This window comes from Cyclopterus lumpus, chromosome 22 (genome assembly GCF_009769545.1).
Source record: "Cyclopterus lumpus isolate fCycLum1 chromosome 22, fCycLum1.pri, whole genome shotgun sequence".
In the NCBI taxonomy this organism is placed as follows: Eukaryota; Metazoa; Chordata; class Actinopteri; order Perciformes; family Cyclopteridae; genus Cyclopterus; species Cyclopterus lumpus.
In genome coordinates, this window is record NC_046987.1 from 18,076,271 (window position 1) to 18,102,416 (window position 26,146).

The window sequence follows — 26,146 nt, forward strand, 5'->3', positions numbered from 1 at the left end:
GTAACGGCCTGCATTGCCTCTAAAATATGTTTGTCACCTTTTTTTTATTTTAATGTTATGCTTTTTCTCTTGTCTTTTTTATTTATTTTCCATGATTGCAAAAAGTCCACTTTGCAGAATGGTCTTTGTCAGTGATGTATACATATATTTACATCATTATTGTTAATGCATTTACATTTAAACAGAACTTAAACTCTAGATTATGCTAATGATCAGTATATGTATCCCAGAAATTGTGTAAAAATACATAAATGTAAGGGAGTATAAAGTAAACAAGTATCCAAAGCGGTAATAATACCACACTGAAGTAGATAAATATACAGAATGGAATACAATCATGAATAAGTAAATGCACACTTTGCATATTGGACCCAGTCAATAGATATTAATATTATTGTTCCTGCAATTACACGTAAGCAGAACTTTAATGTAGATTATTGTTAGTAGAATGTATGTTGTACAAAATATGAATGTAAAAGGCAGCGGAGAAGATAATCCCCAAACACAATAAAATAATAAATAAATCAAATCAGACGTGATCCATGTATTTTATTTATACCTGGAACACAAAACTTGACCCTGTTATCAGCTTTAGTGCTTATACGCTTCATTATAAAGACACTTCATTTGAATATAAAATATTTATAATGGCACAGGTTAGAGGGCACTTTACATATTGCAACAGTTTATAGGCTTTTTAATCAAATGCATTTAAATAGCGTCTGTGGCCACATGACATTCACCCGTGTGGCGCCAGGAGCGTCGCATGAAAGCAAACTCTGAAAAGGTCACCGGATTATTAGATGTTCTGTACACATGATTTTTACCCGCGGCAGGTTTGGTTCTTCTTTACATAAGGAGAGACAGAATAACATAATTAATCTCTTCAGACAACATGGGACCAAAGAACCCCATTCTATAAAAAAGAAAAGAAAAATAGTGCACTTCAGCATTGCTTTTCTTTTTCTCAAAAGAGAAATAGGGTCATGGTAACATATTTACTCATGTACTAATACCAGCTTCTGCTTAAAAATATATAATTACTGTCAAATATCCTTTTGTTTCCTTTAGTCTTACTTCACATTTGGTTCTTCATATTAGGTCCAACACAACATGAACTTAGAAAAAAACAAATAAAAGATATTGCATATTCAAACACAGTAAAATTGTTGACTTAAAAAAAAAAAAAAAAAGACCTTTTTTCTGGTGCACTTGACTGCATCGATTGCGCAAGAGTTCAAGCAATGACGCTCATATTTTGAAATGACGTTGTGGGTAAACAAACAATGCACTGTGCTGTTGATTTGGGGACGCGTCACGTGCACTTGTAGTGGTACGGGAGAGACGGCGATGGGTTCAGGTCACGCACGATCTTGTTCAGGCTGGAGATCTTCTCCTCCAGCAGGTAGTTCTTCTTCTCCGTGATGGTGTGCCGGTGCTCCGTTCTGTCCAGAGCCTTCAGCAGCTCGCCGTTCTCCTCATACAGGTCTTTGATCAGCACGTCCGCTTTGCTGTTCTTGTGCAGCTAGAACGGTCGAATGAAAGTACACCATCAGGGCTCTGATTATTCCAGAATTAGTCCCATTTGATGCCCATAAGCATCACAGAAACTCAACAGGCCAAAGAGGATTCCCCCAGTGATTTAAAAACTATGTCCCCATTACATAGTGTTTATTTGTATGTCCCTCTCAGTAGATACAGTATCTTGTTTACAAATCTTTATTAACCACATTTAAAGTATGTTTATCAAACTGTTTGATACTTTTCTTTCTGGCTGTGGAGGAGAAAGTTCTGACAAAGTTAAAAAAACAAAAAACATCTTTCTTAGCTGCAAAATATTGTTTTGCTCGATGATTTGATCATAAAATGACGTCTAGTTGGGATGTTCCACTTTTTTTGTTTTTTATTTGGCTTCCTCTTTTAAGAGACGTTCTAAGATTGCATCCTTTTAGATTTAGGTTTGACTTTTCAAATGTTTTTTATAATCTCTCACGGTTTGATATTTTAACAATCATCTGTGAGAAAAGGATGATTTGAATCAATCGTTCATGTTTCAGGTGTTTTATTGGTCGTTACAACCTGTGGCTTCAGGACAAAGAAGCTCTTTTTTCACAGTGGATTTGATGCACAACAAAAAAGGTGCACGACTGAAATGCGTCTTTAATAAACGGATGACAGTGTGTGTGTGTGGGGGGGGGGGGATTTTAAAAACACTTGTTTCATAAAAAGGTAATATTGGGTCCGAATCTTATCAGATTTTAAAACTCAAATATGAATAGCTTCCCTTTCAAAATACTGCACTGAAACTGATGAACTATAAATCACAACTTCTTAGAAATCACAATCTTAGTGTTTTTTTTCCACTTTAGGAAATGGAATAAATAAAGTTATGTGGACATTTATGAAAGACATTTCCAAGACGCAAGATTTTGCACTCTTTGCAACTAACCTGGTCGTTCAGCTGAGCAACCTTCTCTTTGAGCAGCACTTTGACGTTACGCAGCGACAGTTCAATTTCCCTCATACGCTCCTCCATATTCCTCATCTTCCTCTCCCTTTCATCCTGGTGGGAAGACAGTGAGGGATGTAGTAAACAAACGGCTGCAAACGTGACGAGGAAATATGAATCTTCTGCTTATTTCCGACGTAAACCGAGAAAAATCAAAACGACATGCAGACCACATTCTAATGAGCTAGAAGCTTTATTTTACCTTTAAAATTCAGCATTAAATGATTTATGATACATTTAAAAAAAAAAAAAGAAAAAAAAAGGAGGACAATGCACTAACAAAATAAATAAAATATAAATAGGTATAAAATGATACCATGTATTCCAGATACCTCTACAAAAATAAATAATGCATAAATAAAATAAACATTAACATGATTCCTATTAAAATAAATACATTTGAGTCTATACATGGTGCAAAAAAGGAAGACTCACTAAATTAAAATAACACAGATATGACATTAATTAATCACTACTGGGAACAAACAATAACCCAGAAATATGAGATTCACTTTGGTTGTGCAGCAGCAGCAGCAACAGAAACACACACACACACACAGTCCCAGAACACAAACACAACAAAAAACAGGTAGCTTGTAGGAAACAGTCAACTATGTGGAGTGTCAGATAAGAAATACAGTCATAAAACATCTTAAGACCAACAGTGAAAACGCAGAACCGTCATTAAGAAATCTCATACTGGCCGCAGACCGTGACGCCACCTGACAGTTACACGTGTCTTTGATTGTTGGAAAAAGGCTCAGAAGGCCGTCGGGCTCTAATCTGGCCACAACGTAACACTCCTCGATGATCGTAAGGCAAGATTCAGCCCCTGAGGATGTACACATCCCGTCTCAGACAATGATAAATGTGCACAGCAGAACATTCCCAGAAAATACCACCCTGCGTTAAAAAGATTCCCTGTATTAAAACTACAAAAACGTTTTTTAATGCACAAAAAAGGATCGGACCCCTCATTTTATCAAAAACAGTGTTGGTAGATGTTACATTGGATATGGCATGTCTGACAAGCTTTAACATTTCAAATGTCATTTTTGATCAAAATCCCATTGGGAAAAGAAATCTCAGAAAAGCCCCTTTTTCTGCGGGGTTTGTTTTTCCGCCACCTAGCGGCAGGACAACGCCATTACACACGTGAGCCTCTCAACCCAGGCGCAACACATCTGTTCACAATCTCCTACGAGGATGCAGAAAGGACGCCATCGGGCTTTCATAGCGGAGGAAGAGGAGCAGCAGGAGGAGAAAAGGAGGAGGAGGAGTCTCGCATGCGAAAGTGAAGAGCGGGGGGGGGGGGGGAAAGTTACAGTCCACCGATCCGCCGGTAGCTGTCCGCGTGAGCCGCCCGCTGCTCCGGCATCGGCCCCTGGAGAGAAAAGGCAGGAAGGGACACTTCACCACGGCTCGACCCCAGAAACACACGCGGGCCTCCCCGCTGTGTTTCATGGCCATCACGGGTGGAAAATATGTGACCAATATTACATAAATAGGAGATAAACCTACAAAATATAACCATCGAAAAATTGTGAATTAACCAAAATAAAAATGTAAAACTATCATTAAGTGTCATTTCAAATTGCAAAAAAAAAAAAATCACATAATGAGCCAACTTAATTTCATGGTTATATTACATGTTATTTAAATCATATTTATTTGTCCAATATTGACTGCTTTTTGGTGGCCTTAAGTTAAAAATGCTTCCCAGAGTTACTCCAGCCAGGAGAGTAAACTATGATCATCACAAAACCACCAGGAACATAAGCATCAGATACTTCACCAAATGTACACAAAGTTTAAGTTTACGCCTTAAGAGTTTTACTCCTTTACTGTTTGTGTAACGTCTGTCGCTGCAGGATTTTAAAACTTTATTTATAACAAAAGCCTCCGGTACAAACTAATCAGTTGCATTGTGGGAAATGCATACAAGAGACTAAAAGTCAAGATATCCTGGCCTCTTCAGTTTTTACCTCTTTAAATTTGTTTTGGATTGTGAGTCCTCCAACTTTATGAAAGCATAGTAATAGAATAATTCAAGTATATTTTTCAACTGACTTTTTAATAATACGCTATAAGAATAGAATCAACTGAATCTGACATTTGTGTAAACTGAAATGAAATTAGCAAAAATGTTTTGTTCTTTTCAGAATTGTATGAGGTTAATATATTAATATTAATCCCATGAGGTTATGTATATAACTAGGTATCACAATAAAACTAATAAACTGAAATGAATCTTAACATCATAAATGTATAGTATACACATATATTATAGTAGACGGGAGCCTCTCATTCGTGGTAGCCTGCTGATAACTAGTCGTCGTCGTGGTGCAGATACAAACAACAACAACAACACAACATTCACCACAGATAAACTGGAAGAAACTACATCTCTCCGGTCGGGGTGAGACGAAGGTTTGTGCAATATGACAAATGGAAAAACATCCACCGGGACCACACCCAGATGATCACACCACAGCAGCTACCCAAGGCCCCGGGGGGGAGGAGTTAAATAGAGACGGTGAGTTCAGAAACACACACACACACACACACACACACACACACACACACAGCACCGCCGGCTAAACACCAAACCCAAAAAGTAAACACAACACACACGACATCAGGAGGTGAAGACAGACGTGCGTTGACATGGATCTGTGACGAGCACTCAAACCAAAAGGAAAACAACAAACGGGTGAAGCGACACACTTTGAAAGAAATTCATTATAAATATTCACTTTATATTCGATGCATAAAAATAAATAAAAAAACATACAATATTTTTCCTTGCACCTGAATTGAGTGATTTATTTGAGTGGGCACACTTTATACACCACAGTGAGTAATTGGTGTGTTTACATTTAACTCCCAATATATACAAAAATAGCTCCAACATGAGATTTGAGTTCCCATCTTGGAGCTATTAATGATTAATTTATGATAATAACAACAGATGGCTGTAATGAGACAAAAAACTAAAGAAATGCTGACAGTGAAAGAAAAATGTCAGGAGATTAATGTAAAACCAATAACGCAATATCCCAAAACCTTCAGGTGCTAAAGTGTTTTTTTGCAAAGCAGACTCTGGGAAATGTAGTTTGAAAAGGAGAAGTTTGTTTATCCTGGAAGTGATTAATTTAAAATGTGTAAGCCTACAAGACTTGAATGTAGAAAAGCTTCTTTTTTTTTTGCCCGAGGAAGGTCGATAAGGTCGTAAGGTACCTGCATGTTGTCCGGCTCTTCCCCGCGATGCTGCCTCCTGGGCATCCTGTGAGGCGACGGAGGCAGAAGTCCCACAAACTGAGCCTGAAATGCCTGGAAGAAGGAGAAAAGTACGTCAGAGAAGAAGACGGTAACAGTGTGAGGTCATTTGATCCGACGATAATCTAATCACAACCCCAATTCAACAGAAGGGAAGAAGAAGCCAAATAAAATGAATAACGCAACACAAACTAAAGAAATATAATCGTAATATGTTTAGTCCCTCCTGAAGTGGTTTTACGTGGTGATGCTTCCATAAAACCCCGTATTCATTTTTGACGTCATGCATTCTTTCAATTCTACGTTTTATTTTTTCTTATAATACTTTCAAAACTAAACCAGTCAATTTCTCTAATGAAAAACTACTTGTGCAAAAAAAAAACTAAAACTGAAGTCAAAACCAAAATGAAAGATACGATTAGACATAAAAAAAAGGAATAAAAATGTAAAATCTGTACACAATTTGCAACTAGATAAAGTGAAACTAGATTAAAAAAAAGAAACTAGATTATAAGAGGAGAAAAGTCGGCACCTCGAGCAGCTGTGTGGAGAGTCGAGCCATTTGGGCTCGGAGACGCTCATTTTCTTGTTGAAGGCCCTCCAGCTCCGCGTGTCCTTGTCCTGCTTCACGGCCCTGACGCACACATAATGAGGTATTAAAAAAACACACATAATCGGCATGTTCAGATGAAAGTGATAATAATCTGGTTAGACGCATGCAGCCTACCTTGGTGAGGTCCTTCTGTGCCTCCAGCTCCTGCTTCAGGGAGGCGTTCTCCTGTTCCAAAGCCTTCACCAGGGACGACTGAGTCTGTTTGTGCTGCTTCAAGGACGCGACGGCAGCATCAAGCTGACGGACCTGCACATGAAAGGGCTCGTAGATTAGTGACCGCATGAGAAACCAGAACACCTGTATGGCTGCATGACAGTCAGACGTCGGACTCGGCCCACCTTTTCTCTGGACTGCACGGCGTCTCCTTTGACGTTGCGGACTTCGGCCTGAAGCCTCTCGTTCTCCTGCCTCAGCAGGTGCTGCTCCTGGTCCAGCAGCCGAGACATCTCCTCCCTGTACAGCTTCTTGCTCTTACTCTGGAGGCCACTCGAGTGCAGGGCCATCTCCAAAACGTGGTTCTGTGATGAACAAACGGTAGAAAAGGTCACGACTACTGAAAGAAACGGGACCAGCAATGTGCTTCGTTGCAGTTGACAAGTCTTTAAACATCACTTGCAAAATAAGCCGAATAAACTTGTATTTATTGTTTTAAAGTGGGGTTGTATGAGATACTTATTCAATATCAGTTTAAGTGTATGCTCTATTTACAATACTTTGCCAGACAGTCCTTTCTGACCAGGCAAAACATGGAAGCAGTCTACTGCTCCTTGATCAATTAGCTTGTTTATGTTATTGCGTGACTTTGGTGTTTTAAATGGTTAGTCCGGACTCAAAGTCACACAATAACAAAGCCCAAGTGACCGAGGCAGCGGTAGACCAGCAACCTGCGTGTTGTGCAACGTAAGTGTGCCGTTTTTTGTCAATGGAGCGTCGAGAGCAGAAATAACAGTTCCACGAAAGAAAAGTAAATGCAAGCACTGCTGTCCGTTTCTCCAGGTCGACACAAACCCACTTCAAAAACACCCAAACTATCCCATTAACTGGGTTTTTTCTTACTTTATTATTGACATTTTGCAGCTTCTTGTGCAGCACCACCACTTCATGTTTCAGGGATTCCTTCTCCTGCTGCGAAACACGGAGGTCTGACTTGAGATGAGTGCTCTGATGGTTCGCGGCCTGAAGGGTTTCCTCCACTGTCTTGACCTAGAAAGGGAAGTCGTAGGTCCTGAATAACTCAGTTTTGGGGCTGTAACTTGTTCCCGGTTGGTCGCAAATGTGTTGAACTACTATGAGTCCCACTGTAAAATAATCAATTGATTGATACGGATGCTTCTGTGGGTTCCAGCAGACTCTTACCCTCTCTTGAGCTTTGGCCAGCTGGCTGCAGAGGCCCAGAGTCTCCTTGTCCTGGCTCATGCGCTCCTCTAGCAGGCGGCTGAGCTGACTCTCCGTCGCGTCCGCTTGGACCGCCTGAGAACCAAAAGACAGCTACAGTTGTAATTAAACAATCATTTTACTTTTATCATTTATGTTAAAAAACATTCAGATACTTGTCTTCGCTTAGATCGTCCAAGTAATTTTATGGCAAGAGTCGGCGGCGTTAAGGCTTTATAACTCGTGTCATGCTTTAACGGATCTCTCTTTAAACCCATCAGAGAGTCGACGGCCTGGTGCTCACCTTCTCCCTGAGGCCGCAGAGCTCCTGGGACAGCTGTGCAGAGTCCTCCAGGGCTTTGGTGAGCTCTGCCTCCAGAGCAGACACAAACGCTGACAGCTAACACAAAACAGCCACCGATTAACTACCAGCTACGACCAGCACGACACCATGGCGGACCATCGTCGGCCGTGTCAACTCCGGTTACCTTGTCCTCCTCTTCGGCGGTGAGCGCCTCCCTCCTCTCGCTCTCCTTCAGCTTCTCTGACAGCTGCCGTCGTAGACTCTGCATGTCGGAAATGTTTTGGGCATTTTTCTCCGACAGCATCGTTTTCTCGTCCTCCAGTCGCCGGCTCTGCTGATGCAGCTCGGAAATCTGCAGAGAAGACGGCGTATACGTGATTGGCTGCTTCAGAATAATGGAGGAATTAATTGCATGGAGACAAAATAGTTCCTGAAGACTTTTGGATTGGTCAGTTAGTTGGTCCACCACTTTGCTCCAGACTGAAACATCTCAAATAAGCCATGGAGCTTTGGACAGAGGATGCATCCTGATTACTTTGGTGATGCATTCGCTGTTCCTCTAGCGCCACCATGAGGATGACAGTTGCTAGATGCATTGTCATGAAATTGGTACATACAAATGAACACGTGAGCTGGTCATTACTGACGTCAGCATTTAGCCTCAGGTGGACAGAACTTTAAAAGTTACTTCAGTACCTGATTCCTGAAAGTCTCGGCCGCCTTTTGATCCGCAATCTTCCCTTTTGCCAAGTGCTCCAGTGTTTGTCTAAAATCAAACATTAATAGACGGTATAAATTTTTTGTTTTTTTTTAAACGGTCCAAACAAACAGAAATCATTATTAAACATGTGTTGAGGTTAATTAAATGTGTGGTTTCTTACATCAGCTCCTCCTGGACCCCTTTCAAGTCCTCTTCCTTCAACGCGGCGATCTTCTGTCTGAGGACGACGTTTTCTTCAGCGAGACGACCGGCCTCAGAACTACAGACGGACAAAACTACGTCAGAAAAACTAGAGTCCAACTAGAATAAAAACCGAACACGTCAGAATGCACATTTAGAAATCAGTGGGTAGATGTATGCGTTATGGCATCTACACACATTGAACTATGCCACTGGTGACCTACAGGGATCAAAGCAGCACAAGAGGTTCAGATCTATAAACCACGGGATGGACAAAGGAGGAGGGCCCTTTAAAAAACAAGATGAGACAACGAGGAGGGACATCGGGATCCTAGTGTTGCTCCACGTTACCTATGAGCCTGAGTCGTTGCATTTAACGACTGCGACTCGTCCTGGAGCTCTGTGATGGCCCTGCGAAGTCTGGTGTTCTGCTCCTCAAAGTCCTCGCAGCTGTCCTCCAGATCGGTCGCCGTCTGGACTTCATCCCCGAGAGCGTCGTCCGCCGGTCCGGCGTCTGGAAGAATCTCCCCCTGCGTCTCCAATTCACCGAACGCCTTGGAGAGCTTGAGGTTCTCGGCTCTCATCCGGCTCATCTCGTCCACCAGAGCGATCTGCTGATCTTGGAAATGGTGGAAAATATTCAACTGGCTTTCGAGGCTCCAAACTCGCTTTTCGAGTTCGCCGTTTTGGTCCTTCAGTTTGTCATTTTCACACGTGCAATCTTCGTAATGGATCTGAACATCCGTCATCTTTAAGGCCTTCACCTCCAGCTCTTTGACATGATCCATTAAAAGTAGCACCTTCACTTTGAGGCTGTAGTTTTCCTCCAGTATCTGGTGGCCGGTTTTGATCTTTTCAGTGTTGTGAGCCAGAAGATTCTCCAGTATGTCCGCCTTCTGTTGAAGCAGAGACATCTTCTCATTTAGGAGGACGTTCTCCTCGGTGGCAGTTGTATACGAAGCCTGTAGTTTAAGGAAAGAGCGTTCCCCGTCCTCACAATCAGCATCTTCGTCCTCACAATCATGTGCTCCTTCATCCTTTATTGTAGCGGTTAAATCAAGTTCAACTTCCCGTGGACTGTAATGAGAGTAATTTGGTAAACACCTGACCTCAGCATCCGCTAGAGAGTCCAGCACAGAGGGATCCACCACAGTCTCATGACACGGCGATTCTTTATTCTCACCGTCTTCAGCAGCGTCGACGCCTTCAAACACCTCCGGGGACGTGATCGCCTCACACGGCATCTCTGGGGGAACGGCTTCATTTGTGGATTCGACAGTTGAATGGTTTCCAGTGTGAACATCAGGGCTGAGGCCGTTGCGAGACATTGATTCGGGGCCTTTATCTCCCGTTTCTACTTCAGGGTCTCCATCAACTTTGTTGGGACTCGAATCTCCAATTTGCAAATCTTCAGGAACGGCGACAGCGTGGTCAACTTCTGGCGCGTCGTCTCGTTGATCGTCACCGGCATCAGGGACGTCCTCATCACACTCATTATCATCCTCGATCAGTGCATCAGGCGCCGCAGTGGTCTCGACATCAACCAGTGACAAACAAACTAGTTCCCGATTAGGCGAATCAGGAGGTGCCGCACATGTTTCCTGTTCTTTACCACATTCTTCCTCCTTCGAGGTGTCGTTTTCATTTGATTCTTCGATCCCTTCTCCCTCTTCCGTCTCTGCCTGATTGAGCATCGACTCCAGCTCTCTAATTCGGATTTTAAGCGCATTTCTTTCTGCAAGCAGCTCTTCTCTGTCGTTCTCTCGATTATCTTCTAACTTTTCCTCAAGGCTGGACGCGTGTTCCTGCAGCTCCTTCCTCTCAAGCTCAAAGTCCACGGCCGCTTGTTTGAGCAGCGTCTCCAGCTCCTCGATGGTCACCCTCAAATCGTCGCGCTCAGTTAGCAGCTCAATCCGCCCGGCGGTCTGCCTCTCGGAGACGGCGAGCATCTCCTTGTGTTTCGCCTGATGTTCCGACTGGCTGCTCAGGAGCTCCTCCCTCTCCTGTTTAAAATCTTCCACTGTTTGATTGAGCAGGAGCTCGGTCTCGAGCGCTTTCCTCTCAGACCGAGCGAGGAGCTGGTCTTTGGTTTGCAGGCTCCCTTGAAGCCGGTTGTGGAGGTCATTCAGTTGCAGACTCAGCGCTATCTCTTTGCTCTGAGCCGAACGGATGAAGTCATCGAGCTCATTTTGCAGTTGCTGGTTTTTCACCGCAAGTTCTTCCATTTCCTGTCTATGAAGACTTTCCCTCTCATGTAGTCGCTTTGTCCACTCTTGATCCAGTTTCTCCCTCTCTCGCTCCGCGGCCTCCTGCGTCGTTCTTCTTTGTTCCTCTGCGTTCTCCAGCGCCTCCTGTACTTGTGCCTCCCAGTGGAGCGTCTGCTCGCCGTGACTCTCAGAAAGGGCCTTCAGCTCACTTTGGTAGTGCTGCTCAAGCTTCAAAAGATCGGCCTGAAAACGCTCCGCAACAGACTCTTGATCGCCCGAGAAACGACTCTCCACTTCCTTGATTCTCTGGGTGAAGCTGACCTCGATGTCCCTCCTGTACACGGTTATGTAATGGTTGTTACAGCAACTGTTTGGATCTCTTTACAGTACAGGTTAAGACAGACAAAGCAAGTTTAATTGAGAAAGAAGTTACTAAAAGCACAACATCAAAATCTCTGAAAGCCAAATATCTCACCTCTCCTGAGCGATGTCGTCTCGTAGTTTATCCAACGTGCTGCCGAGAGCGTCTCTCTCCCCCGTGTGCTTGACCGTCAGCTCCGTCATGGCCTCACGGTGGCTCTCCTCTAGACGAACCCTCTCCTCTGCCATTGAGCGTTCGACTCTCTTCTCCTCCTCCTCCCTCTCAGTCGCGAGCTTCTCCCGCTCTTCATTCAGCCTCTCCTGCAGCATCCCTTCGTAATCCTCCTCCAGTTGCAGTCTCTCCCTCTCCCACTCCTCCCTCAGCTTTTTCTCCCTCTGCCTAAACGCGTCCTGTACCTGCAACCGTTCTTGAAGTACTCCATCAAGCAGAGCCTCCTCCTGGCGCTCCTGAAGCTGGGCCCATTCTCTCCCCCACTGCTCCCTGAGCTTGACCTCCTTCTCTTCTTGTTCCCCGACAAGTCTCAGCATCTCCTCCTCCAGCACCACGTGCAGAGACTCATTACTCTGCTCATCCAGCTGAGCCCTCTCTTTCTGCCACTGCTCCGTCAGCCTCTGAACCATCTCCTCACGCTCTCCCTCAAACCGCCCCTTTGCCTCCTCTAGTCTGGCCTTCAGTTCGTCCTCGTGGCTTTGTTGCAAAAGCTCTTTCTCCCTTTCGCAATCATCCAACAACCTCTTCTCCAACTCGGCCTGTTCTCCCTGCACTTTCTTTCTCTCCTCTTCCAGTCTGGCTTCAAAGTTCTCTTCCTGCTCTTCCCTCAGATCCTTAATCTCAATGGCGTGTCGTTTCCTCAGCTCGTCCATCTCTTTTACAAGATCTCCCTCCGCCTCAGTCTGCTGGGCTTCGAGGGTCTTCAGCTGCTCGTCGAGGTCTGCGGAGGAGGTGCGGGCCTCTAGCAGTTGTTGTCGGAGATTTCCCACTTCCTCCTCTTGCAGATTGTCGAGCTCTTCCCTCTCCTCGGCCTGCTTCCGCCCCAGACTAGTCCGCTCCAACTCCGCCTGCTCTAGCTGGCTCTGGAGCTCCCGTCTGTGGCTCTGAACGCTGGCCATCTCCTCCCTCAAGGCCTGGACCTCCTGCTGGTACTGGAGCGCTATGGCAGCCTTCTGGTCCTCATACTTCAACCTTTGCTTTCCTACCATCTTATCAAATTCATTGACCTGTGGCAGAAGAGTAATGTTGATCTTTATATTTAATTCTAAGCAAAAAAGCAAATAAGCATATTCCCAAAGACGTCAAACTTATCCTTTGAAGGCACAGGAGTAAATTATTTCACTCATCTCAACTGTCAATTCTAATTTGTATTACGAAAACACACATCTACAACACTGAAATATAAACACCAACCTTGCTTTCCAGCTGGTTTTGCAAATCCTCCATTTCCTGAAGGTGTTGCTCCTTCAGCTGCTCCAACATCATCTCTGCCTCCAGGCTCATGCTGAAGGGCTGAACCTCCTCTGCACCAATACCTGCAAAAAGGTGACAAGTCGGTGACGCTTGACACCGGGTTTCCTTGTTTCTATGCAAAGACACTACGTTTGGATTGTCGTCATGGACAGATGGAGTTCGGGCTCAGTAATTAGCTCTCCAGGGGCCGTACAGTGCATGCGTTACCTGGATCAGACTCCATGCCGGGGCTTTTGCTCTCCAGCTCCTCAGAGAGAGGCTTGTGGCAGGGCTGGTGAACCCGGCCGAGACTGTGGAACTCCTGCAACTCGGACTGCAGCTCGTCAATACGATCCTGCAGCTCCTACCCAATGAGAGCACAGAGAGTTAAACGTCTACATGTCTGTGAAGAACTCACTTCTGACACGTCTCCGTATGTACGGACAGGCATGCGGAAAAAGAAAATGCAAGAAATTTTTTTTTTAGTTTTAGTGATTTAGACGCAGTTACCCTGTACTGAGCTTCGTAGCCGCTGCGTAGCTCTTTAATGTGGTCCTCTTGGAGTAAGAGGTCTGCACCGCCAGGGTCCAAGTCTCCCAACTTAAGATGATAAGATCATTTACACGTTAAATAATCAACAAACATAAACAAAAAGTGGAAAAAAAACACAATTAAAACAAATTATAATAGATATATGTGCCAGTAACAGAGAAAGTCTGTATTGAAATCATGGCGAGAACTTCTCTGTACCTTTTCTTTCATAACGTTGTCCAAAATTGTCTGCAGTTTTGTATTTTGGCTTTGTGCCTCCACTAGTTTTTCGTTACCGTCTAGAAACTCCATTTCAAGGCGTCTGTTTTCCTGAAAAACGAAATCATATCATGGGGTTCATGCGTGCTTTTTGCCTCAAACTATACAAAAACACACAAGAGGAAAAAAAAAAAAAAAGAGCGTACCTTCACATAGATGGAGAGGTGGTCTCTGAGAAAAGATTCATCCTGCCTGATCTTGTCGACCGCCGCTTCCAGCTCCTCACGCTGCAGGCCGGCCTGCAGCTGCATCTGGTCCATCTCCGTCATCAGCTCAGATCGCACCGCCGCCAGCTTCTCTTTGTGCTCCTGTTCGAGCTTCCTGAAGACATTCAGAGAACAGGGTGTCACTAAAGATGGACGACGACACCGACCACCACATGGCGGGGGGAAGCTGGATGTAGCAGGAACGGTCGGGTGACTTTGAGTTGAGCAGGTGTTGTGGTTGAAATAAATAAAATGTTCAATAAAATCACATTGAATTTAATTAAATTGCCGCAGTTAAACCTTAAATCAATACAATTATTCTGAACAGGGAAACATGTATCAGAGGGATAAACTACCTGAGATTGAGGTTGTTCATATGTTCAATCGCAGAGTGACGTTCATCCACCTCGGTGGCGAGTTGAGTTTTTAGCTTCTCTGCTTTCTCCAGGTCAGAGCGTATTTTCTCTTTCTCCCCGACTTCTCCGTCCACTCGCTCTCTGAAAAGAGAAAAACACCACGGACGATAATTCTACAGAGATTTTTACACCAGACACGAAAAAGAGGAACAAACACGACGATAATCACGCAGGTCATATTACAGACTTAAAAAAAAAAAAGGTCACAGAGCGTTCCAAATGCATTTATTGAATATGAACAAAGGGTATTAAGATCCGAATGAGCCGTTTACACTCACAGAAGATATCTGATCTCAGCTTTGAAGCTCGCCAGTGCCGCCTGGTGAATCCCGTTCTTGGTAACGAGGAGCTCATTCTCAAGGGCCACGGTGAGATCACTCAGGCTCAGTTTTCCATCGAGGCTGAAATTCAAAGCCTGCAAAAAAAAAAAATTTGCATAATTATTATTTTAAGTATTTTTAAGTTTTCTTTTCTTGCAAACTGCAACTCAGCTGTCTGAATAAATAAATGAGTACATTTTGAAACAGTTAACTTGATGATTGTGCTGACTGACCAACACGTACCTGCAGGATCTCAGTGCTGTTTTCTACTCCCTCCTCCACCCAGGCATCCAGAAGGTATTCCACTGGAGTGAAACCGGTACCGTCATCGAGGGCGGAGAAGAGACGCATGCCGATGGTGCTGGTCAGAGCACAAGGAGGGGCTATCCTCCGACCTCCCTCATCAAAGGGCTGTACGGGGGGGGGGGGGGAGAAATGGCCTTTTTAGTGAAGAAATCTATTAATCCCCAAAAATGTCACCCGACATCTGGCTTTAAATGAGTTTATTACAGAGGAACTATAAATGAAAAAGGGTTTTGTGGACCAACAATTTGGCTAGGAGAGAGAAATAAAAGAAATAAAAAAACATATTCAAATAAATTAATTGACAACAAGGGAATTAGCCCACACCCTGCGACCCCCGTAGAGCTCAACCAATAAATACCTGAGTGGAGTGGTGTCGTTTAAGCTGTCTGTAGGGCGTGGAGGCGGAGGAGGGGGTGGGGGGTTTGTGGTGGTTCACAACCCTGGAGACAAACTCCCGAACATTCAGCACTCCTTCGCCGGTTAGACTCTGGAGCACATCAAAATTTATCTGAAAAATAAATGCACGTTCTTTGGTTGATGACACTTTAAATTTCTTTACACTATTTGTGTATGCGAGTGATTTTTTTGTGTTGATTTTAAGGTTGTTTAGTGCACAATTTGTCTACAATTTCACATGAACGAATGCAACCAAATAGTTTACATGCATGTAGACCGTTATGAGCTGTAATCAAAAGGAAATAAACCAGCAACAATTATGGTAATTCATTAATCATCATTAACTAATGATTTAAACTTAACTTAAGTATTGGTTGGACAAAACAAGACACCTCGCTCTCTTATTATCTTATTATAACCACATTCATTTAGAGCCATTAGCCTCTAAAATATTGTACATGTGCTACGAAGTCCGAGTGCATTTAAAGTGTGATCATTTTATTAATTTTAAAAAAAGGTAAGTGCTTTTTAAAAACTTTTAACTTATTGATTGATACACTATTTGATAAGCTATTTAAAAAATCCGCCCTGAGATAAAAGGCGTCTCACCTCAAGGCCCAGATGGTCACAGAGCGCGAGCAGCTCGGAGTGACCGGCACACCCGTCCCCGGGTATCTCCAGCTCGTCACAGGCGTCCTGCAGTCTCTCCTCCAGGCAGGGCGACAGAGGGCAGACGGCTGCCCGAGGTGTGCTCGGCTCATCGGGGTTCCAGAGATGCATCTGGCCTAAAACCAAGGAAAGAAGAGACTGTGATCGTTTCGGAGACAAACTTCTTTTGGAGGGAATGTTCTGGAAATGCATCGCTTTGTCGAACCTTCTGCCTCGTACTCCTCTGCGCTCGTTTCGTGAACGTTCCAGCGCTGTCGGAGACAAAAAAAACAACACAGAAATTGAGATTAATAAATCACAAAGAGGCTTTAAATAACCTACTTTTCTAATATCTTTTTTTTGGAAAGAATAAAAAAACAAAACATGTAAAAACTCCCAACAGGGTGAGAATCAGCTCTTTATAATTCCAAACACGTCTATAATTAGGAGAGGTTGCGTCTAGATGTGTGGGGGGGTGAGTGTGGGGGTTAAGAGCGTTAAAAGAAAAAGCATAAAGGAGCTTTTGTGGCGGCACGAGGGCATCAGGGGTGGTTACTGGGTCAGTGTGCAAATGGGGGAATGGTGGTAAAGAGAGAAAATGTGTCACGGTGAGACCGATTTCTCTCTATTTTTATCTTTTCAAACATGTCACTAGTATGCTCCTCGTGACAATGCCCAACTTTTAAAAACGTAAGTTAAAATGAATGAGAAGTCGTTTCTGAACTCTGGAAAAAAAATTAAAAAAAAAAGTTTCAGTTTAAAATCCGAATGACTTTTTCTTACTCTTAAACTCTAATTGTACGACCAGTAGACGTATGATTTTAAACGTAAACACAGTTGCGTCTTTTGTGCTCGTTAATAAATGTGGAAGGAGGAGGAGGGCTTTACGTGGGCGTGACCCTCTGTCCTCTAATCCGTCTCCGGCGTGACCATCTATTGTTCGGGAAGCGCACAGTGAGGGAATGAGGAACAGATGGGATCCTGCAAGTGGCGTTTTGATACATGGTGTATAGGCATCCCTGAGGGTGGGGGTCATGGGGCTCATTGTTCCTCCCGTCACAGTCCTACGCCCCTCCTCCTCCCGGGAGCACCCGGCCTACAGTCTCTGTAACAGAGGCCCCCTGACCCATCCCCATCTGCTGGTCCCCGGGCCGGACATTGTGGCATTGTTGCAACTCAGATTAGTGAATACCAAGACACGCTTCTGTTCAATGTCTGGAGCAGCGTTTGTCTTGACGCCGGCAGGCACCTGGGGTGGAGTCAGAATATCAACACATCCATCCGTGCACGAGCTGAACATGGACATCGTTACGGCATTTTGTTGACCAGTCGGGGGGGCTTTTCTTTGTGAGGATTTATTCTGCAGCAGCACATCCATGCTAGACATGAGATGCCAAAAGGCCACAGCAGTCAGTAAATACTTAACAAAACTGCATTGAACCATCATTTCTATTGTCTAATAGTCTTATCATAAGAATATAATAAAGACTATAGTAAGTTCAAAAAGACAAAAATCCAAAGATATGCTATTAAAAAATAAACAGAGAAAACTGCATTTCTTTCACATTCGAGAAGCCGGCACTAGTGAATGTTAAGCAGCTTTTTGTGATCAATTACATAGACTAATAAATTGACAGCCTCATTGCTTACAGCCAAATACATTTTCAGGACAAAAATGGGGCCGCTTATGTAAATTCCCCCATCGCGATTTCCTTTGCAGGCTGTGGACGTGCTTAAGTGTGAGTTTAGACCTCCGTGCATATGTCAAACAACTCTTTAAGTCAGCGGAGAAAGCAGGATAATCCATGAAAAGGATCTAGAAGATCAGCCAAAGGAACCATGCAGAGTTCAGCTGTGCGTGGCCACGACTGTACTGGAGCTAGACAACTCTGACACAGACACATGTCGCACTCAAGCCCCTCCCGTCCTGTGCTGAGACGACGGGAGGCGACCTGCTGTCAATCTTAAATTAAGAAAAAAGGACTTTGTGGGGAAGAATATCGACGGCCATAAAACGCAACAATCAGCTCCGGTCTCTCTTTTTTATCCTAAACCGCAGGAGGGCCGTTTAAACAATCACGCTCACAGTCTTATTTACAGACGGAGCTGCGTTGTTACGCAACGAGCAGGAGCCTTGTGAATCCTGCATTTGAGCGTCTATATTACATTTCAGGAGCTGCCCTGCATGCCACTAAGCTGATTAGCTAAGAATAACGCCTCGCTGACGGCCTGCGGCTGCCAGGGAACACGGCACATGCGAAGGACAGGAGGCGATAAGGACGGCGTCGGAGCGTCTGGAATAACTCGGAGAGAGCATCGTTACCTCACGCTTCCGGGGAACGGCCGAGTCATAGTTGTCCTCCAGATCTTCCTCCTCCACCGCGTTTGCATGCGTTACTTCAGAGTCTAAAATGGGCTCCGGGAAGTCCGGCGTGGACCGGCGGCCATAACGTTTACTGCCCTTCACGAACTTCGGTTGGATCTCAGGAGATTCTGACAATCAAAGAAGAAGAAGAAGAAGAAGAGTCATGATGATTACGTGCATAGGTCATGGTGATGCCTGCACAACAGATGGCGTTTGGTTAAATACAGAAAGGAATATGATCAATGAACTACTTCTCCAAAAGTGACAACTTCTCTAAAAGTGGTGATGAGAGAATCTTTTAAAGCCACATTAAGCCATCTGGACGGTGTTTTAGGTGAAATTAACCAAAGCCGTATGTTGGATAGCCTTTATGCTTCATTTACTGTCAGACATAATAAATATTGACAGTGAAGCATTTGCTCTGACAAGAATCAGACTTTTTTTCTTTTTTTTTAGCTTGTATCACTCTTTTGTGATGTCACCTCACAGAAATAGAATAACTGAGATGAACCGACAATGTCTGAAACATTCATTCACAAAAATATACTTGGGAGCACAAACACATTTTTCCAAGACATCCCATAGTATTAAACCGCTCTTGGCATTTACTACATCCATAAAACAACTATAACAAAATGCCAGTGGTCCAACCATGACGGTGCAAATAGTTCAACTGTCGGCTAATTGGCTTTGGGCCCTGTGCCACTGTATGTAGATTTAACGCTGAATCAGCAAGTGGGCGGTTCCACGTACCCTTCACAGTCTCCTTCTCCACTTGGTTGAAAAGGTTCTCCTTAAATTTCAATCTTAAACCAATGCCGTCATAAACTAGAGATTGGGTTAATAATACGGCTTCATGCTTCGTAAATGGGCTGCATTTACGAAGCGCTTCACAATCGGCCTCTCATTCACCCGTTTGCACACACGGACCATTCATTCATCCATTCATTCATGCACCAAGGCAGGCGCGTTCTGGTGCACAGGGGAAGCCGAGGAATCGAACCGCCTCGTGTTTGTTTTCAGACTGTGTGCATTTTAAAAGTAAACTTTACCTGCTTTGGACAAGGTCTCCTGTTCTTCTTGTTGTGGCTCAAGAGTTGACGACAACACCAGAATCAATGCATTCTTGAACTGGTCAAAGTCAACCTGGGAAAAAAAAAGGGGGGAAAGTAGTCTTACATATGATGAGAAAATGCCAGCAATGCTTAATATGTGAAGCTCCCTAAAAAAAAAAGCAAAAGTGCATGAAATTCCTCAGACTGGGTGTAATTCCCAGTGTGGCGGGGTGGAGGCCTGGTGGAGGCCTGGTGGAGGCCTGGTGGAGGCCTGGTGGAGGCCGGGTGGAGGCCGGGTGGAGGCCGGGTGGAGGCCTGGTGTCCCTGGGCGTCGGGTTTGCTGAGCAGGAGCAGCGAAGGTCACACTTCAAGAATCAACAGCTGCTAACCCTGAATATTTTGATTTTCTTTGTGTGTCGAGGCTGGCGGCTGCCGGCTCTACGTGTTTTTTTTCTTCCTTCTTTTGACTTTATTGTTGGATGCCATGGGTAGGCAATCAGTTCACTTGCCCTCTGCTAACATTCACCCCCCCCCCCCTCCGACACACACCTCCCCCCAACCCAAACAGACAAAGCCGCCTGTCCACATGCTTAAATACAAACACGACTTGATGCAAAAGCTTTGGAAGTAAGCAATTTATTTATCTTTTATCTTATGCTCCTACATTAGGGTGGATTAGTCTGATTGCACCGATCGGTACAGTGTCTTGTTCCGTTTCATACGTTTCCACACGGAGCACCCTTAAAGAAATGCCTTTGTGAATTGTGATTAGCCGGCTCGGTTGCCCTGACGACAGACACCTGGGACGAGGGCTGGACGAGGGGCCACGTTTTCTCCTCAACGAGACAGCTAACAAAGCACCAAAAAGCCCGGAGACACAAAGACCTGAGAGCTGGAGTGGCTCCACACAGAGGTCTGCCAGCTTCAAAGGACGCTCTGCACGGGGAAAAGCCGAAAGGCCAAGACTCACATGTGCATCAGAGTAAGTAACAAAAGGTAACTCTGCGAATCCTTCTGCACAAATAGCCGCACAGCAGAACACACCTGTAAGACAAAAAAACACCTGCTGGACTTACCCTGGCAGTGAGGCGGTCCTGGCTCTGCAGCAGTGTGTGGAGAAGAGCTGGCGTGGCGTCATCCAGTTGCAGCGACAGGCAGAGGTCAGAGAGTTCCTCCGGGCTCAGAGAGCCGGCGCCGCTGGCATCGAAACTGTTAAAAACTTCTTTCAGGCGCTCCTCGTAGTGGTCCTGCTCTTGGGTGTCATCCATCCCACAGGACAGCACCCTGCCCTGGAAGACAAGGAAGGGAAATAGCATGTTAGCTGGAGAGTCTATTCAGAGTGTGTTTGTTATCCACACCAATAAAGAATTCAACTTCAATCACTGTCACAAAAGCAAAAAGCTCAAAATCAAAACAAGGTCAAAATCTCTTCACCCCTAAATGAGCAGAATTATTCATCCAATCACGATTGACAGGCACTCGGATAAAGAAACATCTCTCTCGGCGGCATGCGTCGCTGACAGCTCCGTCCCCTGAGAGCGCCGCCGAGCGACTGAGCCTCCGACACAGCGCTCCAGCGTCATTTGTGTTGGAGGCTTTGGCTAATCCAATTAGAATGATTAAACAACAAGGTAAATCGATGGAAACGGCCAAGTGTCCGACAGTCACTCTCTTTTGACACCTGTAGCCGGGATGCGGTTCAATCTGAGGCCAACTTTATCTATAAAGTTATTTTTAAAAAGTGTAAACACGTTCAATGTTGTTGTCATAATGTCAAAATGTAAGGGGGTCTGATTTTGAAAAAGCTGAAAACAAACTAAAAAGACGCAAAAGGTAATACTTTTTTTTTAAGTAGCACCTTTGAATACTTCAAACTGGTGACAGCGACGAAGGATAAAAGACAACAAAGTGTGTCTAATCCAATTGGGAAGGTTCCAGTAAAAGCCTTGTGACAGACACGTGGACAAAGTTGCTTGACTTTCTAAATCGAATGCATCGCGGCTCTAATTGGAAAAACAATGAGAAGCGTTTGACGAGGCCGGAGCGAGTCCAGTTCGTGGAACCCAAAACAGAAGTCTGGAGTCCAGTTCGGAAAAACGAGTTCGCCATGTTTCGTCTCAAGCAATAAGAGAAACGCAAATACACAATGGATCTTTCATTTTAAAAGAAAGGGATGAATGGGAGACGTGATCACAATGACATAACTCATAGACGCAGTGGCCCAGGTCGTCTAACTGAGGCTTAAGGAAGGAAAATGTCAGTTAACACGAGTAAAACATTCATCAGCTTCTATTTTTAGAAATTATTTCCACAAACTGTGTGTTTGACCGTTGCAACGCGAGTGGACTGGCACCATATCAACCGTAATATTACTGCAATTCCTCCTTGAATGCCTTTGGTTGCTTTATCGCGTCTTAAATCTCTCGCTGTACACTGAATAAATAAAGTGTTGTTTAAAAAGAAATATATATATATCTCTTACTGCCTCTTGGTTCTCGGTACAGCTTCTCACTTTACTTTTTTACATTTATTCTTCATGTTTTAAATCACACTCTTTTGTTTTATTCTGAATTGTGTAGCAAGCACAACACTTTTAATGTCTTCAGATGTAGAGCCGTTTCATGTTTTTCTTGCCGCGAAAATAAAGCTCTTTTATAAAATCACCTTATATAAATGCTGCGTATAAGACCATGTGAATGGAGGTCGAGATTAAGAGCAGACTATCCATCTGATGTGTTGAAACTTCCCAGTTTGTGCCTAAGTGTCCATACAAAGAGAGCCCTCCTGACCCCTGCTTTTCCAGCTGCTCTCAGTGACATCATCAAGCCCTCGGCCAGGTGTCCCCCCACACCCCAGACTCGGGGTGCCCATTGACCGCAGACAATGGAGACGATCAGTATTCTGCATCTGCACATTTGAGTGGCTTATGAAATGCAAGGAAGCATGGCCGCTCGTCTAGAACTATAATATTCCGAACAGCACTGATATGACCTTATTTAAAATCTTTACCAAGTAACTTTACACACACAGACACACACACACACACACACACACACTGCTTGTATTATCCCGGTAGCCGTCCTGCTCGGACACAGTGGCCGAGGTTTGACAGCTGCTGCAGCCAAAGGATCCCTCTAGACCCGGTCCCATAAAAGGAGGTTCATCCATTCCAGTGTTCACTCATTCACTATTATTAACAAATATGAATCTGCAACAGTAAAAGAAGTCAAAACGTACTCTTCAACCTCAGTGAAGCTAATTAGTGATGGGTATACTAAGGTTTTGTTGGAGACGATTATTTTTATTTTATTATCAGTAACCCCATTGTCTTCTATGGAGAGAAAATCACATCATGGCAAAATATCTTATCAGCAACAGCTGAAGCTTACACAATGTAATCAGAAAATGGTTTCAAGGGAATAATTTGAGAATATTTAGGAATAATTATCTATTATTACATTTGGCAGACGTTTGACTTTGCACATATTCTGTGGGTATTTTTGTATATTTATTGTGTCCATCCCCCACAAACACAACACAGCTCCAACATAGTTACCCTTAGAATCACCGATTGCTTTATTTCTCCACTTATATGAGCTTTTTTTGTGCAAAAATCGTGTCCTCGTCTTCGACCCTTTACCTATCCAGTATCGACATAATCACATTGCACGTCTTTAATTGTTTTGCACTATTTTGCACAGGCTTCTTCGCAAAGTGCATTCCACATCACTTATTTATGTACAGGGTGCTACTATTATTATTTAAGTTCACCTGCCACCAAAACTGCAAATATACATATATTCTTTTTTTTTTTTTTAAAACACTTTCATAATCCAAGAAAATTCAAGCAAACTGTGGCATGTTGTTACAAAACAAAACTGGGCACCACAAAAACTTAATTAACTACTAATATGTTAAGTAAATACCGTGTTTTCTTTGAGATGTAAAAAAAAAAAAAAAATTTAACTTTCAAATCAACCAGTTTCAAGGCCACATTTAATTTATAAAAGAAAAAAAGAAGAACAAGTTAGTTTTTTTTTAACAAACTTTTAAGGATTTTCAAAGCAGCTGTGACAAGAGCAAAAGTAAGCTAGCCTCACGTGACCAGTTAACTACTGTATTGACCATTTAGCATCCATGATGGGAAAGACTGAATGTCGTTACTACAGCTGAGGAAATAAACTAGTTAAACTAGTTAAAGTCATAAATGAATACATGAGGTCCAGAGGGAGGTTCTTCTAACAGACCTAGTTTATCTGCAGGCATGTTGGGAGAACAATGTTTGTAACTGTGGGAGAACACAGAGGAGGAACTAATCGTTTTAATAGCGTCAAGTTGGCCGAAAAGCACTCACCGACGGCCCGGAAGTCGGACGGCGGTTGGCTCCGTTCCTCCTCCTCCTCCCAACTGAAAGTCCGGGGACTTGACTGAAGTTAACTCGTGAAACGTTGGAATTAAATAAACGGTTCACAACGTCGCGTAAAATATCCTCTATCCAGAAAGAGTGGCTTTCACGGTGGCGTCGGTTTTGGAGGGGTGGCTCGTTTTTACGTCCATAAAGAAAAGCGTCGGAGCGTGTGGCGGACGCTTTGTGTGCTCGCCGCCGTGTCTCATCCTCCTCCGGCTGCGAGCGGATTTTGAAAAGCGGCTGGAAGAGGAAGGGGCGGTGACCGAGAGCCTGACTGGCCGCAGTCCGGCCCCCAGCGCTGCTAAAGGAATAGATCACGTCCCCCGGTCCCGTGACATTATATATATATATAGGAATATATATATATATATATATTTACTGTTTTATTTACTGTTTACTGTCTATTGTTTATATCACTTTGATCTGACTATGTCTTGTGTGCACTTTACCCATTTGCTGCTTTAATCCTGTAAATTTCCCCACTGCGGGTCTAATAAAGGATTATCTTAATATATATATATATATATATATATATATATATATGTATATATATATATGTATGTATATATAATATATATACACATATAATTATATATATGTGTATATATATAATATATATACACATATATATTATCGTATCTTATATATATATATGATAAGATTATATATATGTATATACATACATATATATATCTTATATATATACAGTATAAGATTATATATATATGTGTGTGTGTATATATATAAGATATATATATATACATATATATTATCTTATCTTATATATATACATGTATGTATATATATTATCTTATCTTATATATATATATATATAAGATAAGATTTGTTTTAAGTACAAGTATGCAGGTCAAATCAGGAACATTTAGGCTATAGTAAAAGTTGTAAAAGCCTTCTATGTTGTATAGGACTGCAACTAATGATTATTTTAATTATGTGTTAATCTGTTGATAATTATCTCCATTCATCGATTGATTGATTGATTGTTTGGTTGGTTTGCAAACACTCAAAACTAGTGAGAAAAAAAAGCTAATAAGCAAATCCAAAGTGAGACCTTTAAAATGTAACTTTTGTCTAAACAACAGTCTTTAAACCTCAACATTATAAAAACTAAATTGAAATAATTAAAAAGGTAAAGCATGCACATCTTCACATGAAGCTGGAATCATGAAATGTTTTTCATGAAAAATGACAAACGATCAAAAAAGCTTTATACTAACTAATCGATTATTAAAAGTACCTACAATTTGTACTTTAGTACAGTACTTGAGTAAAAGTACGGATTCAACCACCGATGGCTACCCTTATGTTTTGCAATATCCTGCACAAGGAAAGGAAATAATCACGTGGTCCCATGAAAGAACATTGTTTACACTTTAAATAATTCTGCCAAAAAAATATATTTACTGAAAACATTTTTCAGAGTTTCATCTTTTGAGATAGGACAACCAACATAAGTATGATAACGTGTTTTTTCAACATCCCTCTTTAGACTGTCCCTCTTTAAAACCCTAAATCCAGTGATGTAATGGCATTAGAATTCTACCTGAATATTTTCATCATCTGCTCCTTTACAATTCCTATACAATTCAGAAATAAATTGATTACTTCAAACTCCACTCCATTCAATTGGTAGTTGAAGATAAGATTTTACACACCAGACGTATGCTCAACAAAATAAATATGCATTGTAATAGATCAGATTATACCCAGAAGCAGGGGTGGACTGGGGGAAAAAAGTGACCCGGGAGGCCTTTTAAAACATAAACGCCTCCAGGTGCTGTTGAGAGAGTGTTTTCATATATTTAAGCAGGAACCTGTATGCAAGGCCTATGATGTGGTATGCATCAGTCAGGAGGTCGTACTGCTTCAGAACTCGGTAGCAACAGATTGGACAGTCCTTGCAAGATGAGCACTCTCTGCCTCGTCACAAGTCGTGCTTCCTGCGACTGTGTCCCATGATTTGATTGTGGACCTCAATCTTGTATGATGTTTCGGCATCAGTCACAGCCTCATCTCGGGACACCTCTCCAAGCATGGATTACTTCCTTCTTCCCCGTGTCTGTGGCAGAGTGGTCCACACCTCCAGCTAATCTCCTCACTCTGCTCTTGTAGTTGATTGTTGGCCCATTGGACGGATTTGTCGGCCGCTGTCTTCACACCCTGGAAATCTCTGGTCATATCCT

The 26,146-nt window shown here is 43.1% G+C and overlaps 1 protein-coding gene across 5 annotated transcripts; it reads right to left on the reverse strand.

The window, feature by feature from the left end:
• Positions 1-1,212: 1,212 nt before the first annotated feature.
• nin (ninein (GSK3B interacting protein)) lies at positions 1,213-24,162 on the reverse strand. Of its 5 annotated transcripts, XM_034562608.1 has the most exons (30): positions 23,889-24,162; positions 20,611-20,823; positions 19,532-19,625; positions 18,438-18,607; positions 16,341-16,386; positions 16,076-16,251; positions 15,429-15,578; positions 15,008-15,175; positions 14,723-14,859; positions 14,385-14,525; positions 13,969-14,143; positions 13,763-13,873; positions 13,523-13,612; positions 13,241-13,376; positions 12,974-13,095; positions 11,663-12,786; positions 9,781-11,521; positions 9,332-9,594; positions 8,961-9,059; positions 8,776-8,845; positions 8,264-8,431; positions 8,080-8,175; positions 7,758-7,871; positions 7,458-7,604; positions 6,740-6,919; positions 6,516-6,647; positions 6,321-6,422; positions 5,750-5,842; positions 2,450-2,563; positions 1,316-1,525 (listed from the first exon to the last, which is right to left on the reverse strand). In XM_034562608.1, the coding sequence occupies exons 2-30, from the start codon at positions 20,800-20,802 to the stop codon at positions 1,316-1,318; spliced, it is 6,561 nt and encodes a 2,186-aa protein (XP_034418499.1). In that variant the 5' UTR covers positions 20,803-20,823; positions 23,889-24,162. The 5 variants fall into 5 exon arrangements, with proteins under 5 accessions (XP_034418497.1, XP_034418499.1, XP_034418501.1 ...); XM_034562606.1 differs by having other exon boundaries at positions 1,213-1,525; positions 9,332-11,521; XM_034562610.1 differs by lacking the exons at positions 9,332-9,594; positions 9,781-11,521.
• Positions 24,163-26,146: the final 1,984 nt, after the last annotated feature.